We start from the raw sequence: 6,212 nt of genomic DNA, 5'->3' as shown, positions 1-6,212 counted from the left end.
GTGAAATGATGTAGCTTGACCACACCCACAGAAGTGACTGGAGCTGCCCCGGCTGCTCAGGCTGTTTTTTTTATCGATTGCCATATGAGACGAGTGCTGAATTGTTTCCAGTTCCTTCAATGCAGCTTGTGGTTCTGTCTGTGGAAGACAGTTTAGGCCTCTGGAGTTTGCAGAAGAACCACTGAGAGCCAGGTGAGCCAGTCTTCGGACTGATTTATCTTTTTCTGGTGTTTTTTTGTCTAAAACACAGAAGACTGTAATGCAGAATTAAAACTTGCAAGACGATTCATGTGAATGTGAGTCATTGGGCGGGTCAGGATTCATTTGGTAAACAGCCTAAAAATAGACTTCCAAATACCTTTCTAACTTTTGGGGTTTTTTTTCTGTAGTTTTTTGTCTCTATTCAGGACATGAGTAAAATCAGTTCTGTAATATTGTGGTTGACGTAAAAAGCATAAAATACAAAGCATATTAATCATTCTCTCCTACAGGTATCCCATGATGTCAGAATTTAGTGTCCTCGCTTCATTACCGGAGGAACACTTCCAGTGTTCGATCTGTCTGAACATCTTCAGCGACCCGGTTACTACACCTTGTGGGCACAACTTCTGCAAAACCTGCATCCTCCAGCACTGGGACAACAGCGAGCTATGCCACTGTCCGGTGTGTAATAAAAGATTCCATATGAGGCCCGAGTTCTCCACAAACACGGTCATCGCAGAGATTTCAGCCCAGATAAAGAGAAGAAAGGTAGAGACGCTCGAAAGCGCTGATGCACCGTGGAAAGTGAAGTGTGACGTGTGCCCAGAAATGAAGTTCAAGGCTTTGAAGTCGTGTCTGGTGTGTCTGACGTCGTACTGCGAGGCTCACCTGGAGCCTCACCTGAGAGTTCCCTCCCTGATGAGACACAAGCTGATCGAGCCGGTGGAGAACCTGCAGGAGAGGATCTGTGAGAAGCATGAGATGATCTTGGAGTTTTTCTGCAGGGACGAACAGGTTTGCATCTGTCTGCTGTGCTGTGAGACGGACCACAAAGACCACAAGACAGTTCCTGTAGAGGAGGAGGCACTTCTGCAGAAGGTAAGAGAGTCTAGTTCATGCTCATAAGAGAACCTGAAATGATGAAATGACTGGCTTATTTGCATTTACTCTATTGAAATTGTATGTTTTAGGAAAATATTGAGTCCAAAAAAGGAACAATCCAAGTGATGATTGGGGAAAGAATGGAAAAGATTGATGAATTTAGGAGTTCCTCTCTAATGCGCCAAGTGAGTATTTTGGCAATTCAAAGCATGAAAAAACAAAAAGTTTAATGTAAATCTGTGCTGATTACATGTTTTTCTGCATTATAGGTAAAAACAGACAAAGAGATTAAAAGCACCGATGCTCTGTTTATTTCGCTGATGAATACGGTAGGAAACATGCAAACTAAACTGAAATCAAACATCAACGAAAAGCTCAGAAAGTCACAAGAGAAAGATGAAGCGATGATTCGAGAGCTGCACGAGGAAATCGCAGAACTGCAGAGAAAACACTCAGAGCTGGAGGAGCTTTCACAGAATGAAGACCACCTTCAGCTTCTGCAGGTTAGTCGACGCCTGCATGAGCCACAAACAACAGATGCAGTAAATTCCTCTTTGGTTTGTCCAATTTTCCTCATAGTCTCTCTGTTCTATCTGCTCTGTGGTTTGGCTTTTAGCAAATAAATATAGCTGCCACTCACTACCATGTGCTTGTGAATCACTGCAGTCTTTGCAGGCTCTGAGCGCCTTTTCCGACAACAAGCGCTGGTCCTCGGTCAAGGTTTACTCAGACCTGTGTGTGCAGACAGCGAGGAGAGCCATGAGTCATCTGGTGCACCTTTTTAAAACAGAACTGAAGACTCTGACAGAAACTGGTAAATATCTGCTGCATTTGTTTCAATCACAAACATGTCTCTGCACCACTGTAATGCTTCATGTCCCCAGGATCCATTTTTCTCACTTGTTAAACGCACTGAATCTGAAAATAGCCCGCTTCGTGGACGGGTCACGTGGCAGCGCTTGAGCTTCAATGCGGCACATGTGTTGGACCAACATGGCGGCTCTGTCGCAATCTTTCTCTTTTATTACGGAAATGGTTCCACGAAAAGTATTTCTGAAAGCACTGGAGCCAAGAAATACGCTGCTGAATCTGTCCTCATTCAACGATGGATAGTTTAGACGTTTAACGAAAGTTTCAGACTTCCATTCACCGCACCGAATTTGCATCAAGTAGACGTCTTTATGCTAATGAACTGTGGGGAGACGCACCAGATCGCAGCTCAAAATGCACCGCAAAGGAACCAGCATTCAATGTGATTCAACACAATGCATTTCTTAGACAAGAAAAGCACTCAGAGAGCACAGTACTCTGCCAAGATTGTTCGTTCTAAATTTGTGTTGTTCATACGGTAACATAGAATCTGGCCATTTAATAAAGATCGACCCACAAATTAAGTAAATAAATAAAAAATGATCTTGCGTGTGCACAGGCATGTGTTGTGCATGCCAACGTTATGCACAGATACCGAACTGCATGACTGAAGTATGCAGCGGGTCAAGTGAATTGATGTAGGTAATTGACACAGCTTTCACTTGTTGTCATGGTTACGGTAACGCTGTGCTGGCCGCTATATATCACAATGGGAAATCCTTAACAAATCTGTGGATCCAGACTATAAGCTGTATCACTGTAAAATTCTAACAAAGTGGTCCTTGTGTCATTTCTGACCTTCCCTGAAAATTTCGTCCAAATCCGTTTGTCTGTTTTTGAGTAATGTTGCAAACAGACAGATTCACGAACGTACGCCGATCATCACTTAACTCCGCCACGTTCCTTGACGGAGTAATGAATTGGATGCGTGAAACTGACAGATCCTGTAGACATGCATTTAACTGTGTTTTTATTTCTTACAGAACTCACCAGAATGAAACAATACAAAGGTGAGATTATAAATTTGTTCAGTTTACACTTTTACACATTATAATGAAAAACAAAAAAAGCTTCAACTGAGCTTCATTTTTATAGAATCCTTCTCCTTCAACCCGTCCACTGCCGGTTCCAACCTGGTGGTGACCGAGTTGGGGTCACGTCTGAAGTACTACAAAACCGCAAGCACTTCATCATCGGACGACTCAGAAAGGTTCAGCTGTCCCATGGCTTTTGGAACGAAGGGCTTCGTGTCTGGCCGACACTACTGGGAGGTGCAAGTGGGCCTGAGAAACAACTGGGATGTTGGGGTTGCCAAGGAAACGGTAGATAGATCAGGGAGGGCAGCAATAAACCAGAAAAATGGATTCTTTGCCATAGGAAAGAGGGGGTTTGATTATGAAGTTCACTGTGAAAAATACAAAGTTCTCCACTTGTGTCCCAGGCCGAGGTATATCGGAGTTTATCTAGACTACGACGAAGGCAGAGTCTCGTTCTTTGATGTGGGTGAGAAGTTGCACATTACTTCATTCACCGGAGAGTCTTTCACAGAGAAGCTGTTCCCATACTTTTACCTGCACAGCAAGGCAAAGAAATCAGAGCCTCTGCTGATCAGACATATTTATGAACTAAAACTTCTCTCTCTCACTCACACCCTCCAACAATCCAACTAACAACCAAACAGTGTAACATCCCTGTCTCCTGTAAGGTAAAAACCCTTTAAAACCAACTGCAGTCACACAGATGTCTTCAGAACAACAGTTTAAGTTGACAAAGTGTCAATACACTCTGAAGTTACAAATATGAAATTAATAATTGACAATTCACTGAGTCCTGCCCCTCTTTACTTCCTGTTGCTTCACCTATGCTGCGTGGCACATTCAGTTTACAACACTGATAACAGCAGTAAATCCACCATGTCGAGCAGAGAAACCTGTAATAACCTGCTTCATTCATGACCTCTCCCTAAAAGACTGAGAGTTAAACTGCACTTCTTAGCTAAAAATGTTCACATTCTCAGCAGCTGGTGAGAGAACAAATGGATTTACATGAAGAGTGACAACAAACTAGGTCATGCATTATGTAAAACTTGAATAAAATATGAAGTCAGACAGTCTGTCCTCCGTGTCTGCGTTCAGGCGGAAATGTGGGTCGCATGATATTTAGCAGCACTCAGAGCCCAAAACACTGTAGTTTTTCATTAAAATGTAAACATGGAAACCAAATAACACACTAGACCAGAAAATAAAACAGGAGAGTATCTGCTTAGAAGATAATCATGAGAGCAGAACTGAAAAAAACATTACCAAAAGAAGACGCATGCAAAAAAAAAGACTAATCAAAGTCACTTGAAGGTGTCCAAAGGCTCTAACAAAGCCCAACTAGAAAACAAATGATCTCTTCAAGAACCTCTCATTACACATAATGGTGTTTAAATGACCCTGTAAACCCCTAAAAACTGATGATAATGTACAAACTCTTTGTTTTTGAAAAAATTACAGCTAACTTTAGATCAGAACACCACAATTGAATCTACTCTTTACCTTTTTTATCTTTGGTGTTGGAAAAAGAAGTGCACCTTGTTGACTTTTTTCACGCACAGAGACACTTTTACTGCACTTAAGTCGTAAAACATGCAGAGAGAACCAAAGTTCCAACAATGTTTTGAGGAAAATAACATTCATTCGGAATGTTTTGAGGATATTTCTTATCAAAATAAGGCTCCGATAAGGTTAAGTTGTTGTTTTATTTTGAACATTCAGGGGATGTTGGAAAAGAAATTACATTCTCAAGCCAACATTTAGAAAACATTTTCAAGCTTTCATTGAGTCTTTGATAACAAGATGTGTTTTTGTTTTTTTTAAATAAAAGGTTTCTGTAAAATGATGTATTAAGAAACGTAGAACATTTTGCTTGCAATATTCTGAGAACTTTGTGGGGTTGTGGTTGATGGAACACATTGTGCAACATTCCCATAATGTTACATGAAAACAAAGGAAGGACTTTCTCAAGGCAACATACAGAAAATGTTTTGAGAAGAACATTTTTCGAATGTCGTTATCCTGCCTTTACGAAGAACATTTTGGAAACTAAAAAAAACCCAAAACATTAATAGAACTTTGCAGAACTTTCGCTGAACTTTTAGAACAAAACTTTTTTCTTCGGGTCAAGGTCTAATCAGCAGTTAGTCCACTTTTATAAGTTGCATTAACACAACTTAGATTTGAGTTAAAGTAAAAGCAAAGGTGGAATCATTTCTGTCTGTCACTAATTATTTTTGCAGTGCTGCTCTGACAGAAACATTCTTTCATATCTTGTGAATATGAGGGTTAAGAAGTTCTAAATGTCTGTGTTAAATAAACTTGTTCAGTCTAAATCATGTTTACTTCTCTTTTTTCGAAGCTCCGGCTGAGCTTTTAAGAGAGAACTTGACCTCTGATTTCTCAGGTGAACATGGCCAGCCAAACATCGGTTTATGAGCATGCAGGGCCGCCCTCTTTCCTAGCAATCATAGGTGTGTCTACACCTTTTTAAAGGAAGGAGCAGCAGATAAGACTGTAATTCAACACTGTTACTGCTTCAGGAAACACAAGCTGGTAGCTGTAAAAGTAAGTAAGTCTGATACTTTCTTTTGAATGTTCTGATATTTCTATGTCAGTGTTTGATTACTGTAATGGTCAAAATAATGTGCAAACTGTGTGTTGATAATTGTTAGTTTGTTTATATGGGTGGTTATGTAAGTTATAAATGGGTCACAGCGACTATGAGAAGTTCAGGATATTCAGACAAACATCTTAAAACATAAATCCACGGTCAGAAATCTGTTTTTACACTAAATACTGCATGTCAGTCTGAGAAATGTAGCTTGAAACAATCTTTTACTCTGATCACAGAGAATCCTCAGCTCTGATTGGGTGGAGGAGGTGCATTGTTTTGAAATGATCACATGGCTCTGACGCAGGATCCGTGGCGGTGAATGATGTGAATAGGTGGAGATTTTTCATTCCAGTTTTGCTGTACGTGCAGTCTGCTCTGACTGGGTGCTCAGAGCAAAACAGAAACAGCTGCAGCTCACGAGAAGACTGACCAAATATGTCGTCTACTATGATAAACAAAGCCTCGTGACGCAGTCGGAGGTTTGAAAAACACACACCGATGCTCTCATTGGCAGCATTTGGGGAACTTGTGTATTGCATCATACAGTGTCACTGCCTGGCTGACCTTTCCCATGAGTTTACTTTATCTTAGCATCACGTAAATAA

General features: G+C 40.9%; 1 protein-coding gene across 1 annotated transcript; it reads left to right on the top strand.

Annotated features, from left to right (window-relative positions):
- Window positions 1-501: 501 nt before the first annotated feature.
- On the top strand, window positions 502-5,271 carry LOC110967946 (zinc-binding protein A33-like). Its single transcript, XM_022217705.2, has 6 exons — window positions 502-1,080; window positions 1,173-1,268; window positions 1,353-1,586; window positions 1,750-1,897; window positions 2,937-2,963; window positions 3,049-5,271. The coding sequence occupies exons 1-6, from the start codon at window positions 502-504 to the stop codon at window positions 3,621-3,623; spliced, it is 1,659 nt and encodes a 552-aa protein (XP_022073397.1). The 3' UTR covers window positions 3,624-5,271.
- Window positions 5,272-6,212: the final 941 nt, after the last annotated feature.

This window comes from Acanthochromis polyacanthus, chromosome 23, assembly GCF_021347895.1.
Source record: "Acanthochromis polyacanthus isolate Apoly-LR-REF ecotype Palm Island chromosome 23, KAUST_Apoly_ChrSc, whole genome shotgun sequence".
NCBI classification, from domain to species: Eukaryota; Metazoa; Chordata; class Actinopteri; family Pomacentridae; genus Acanthochromis; species Acanthochromis polyacanthus.
The sequence above is the reverse complement of the archived record's forward strand: the minus strand, read 5'-3'. Positions and strand labels throughout refer to the sequence as shown.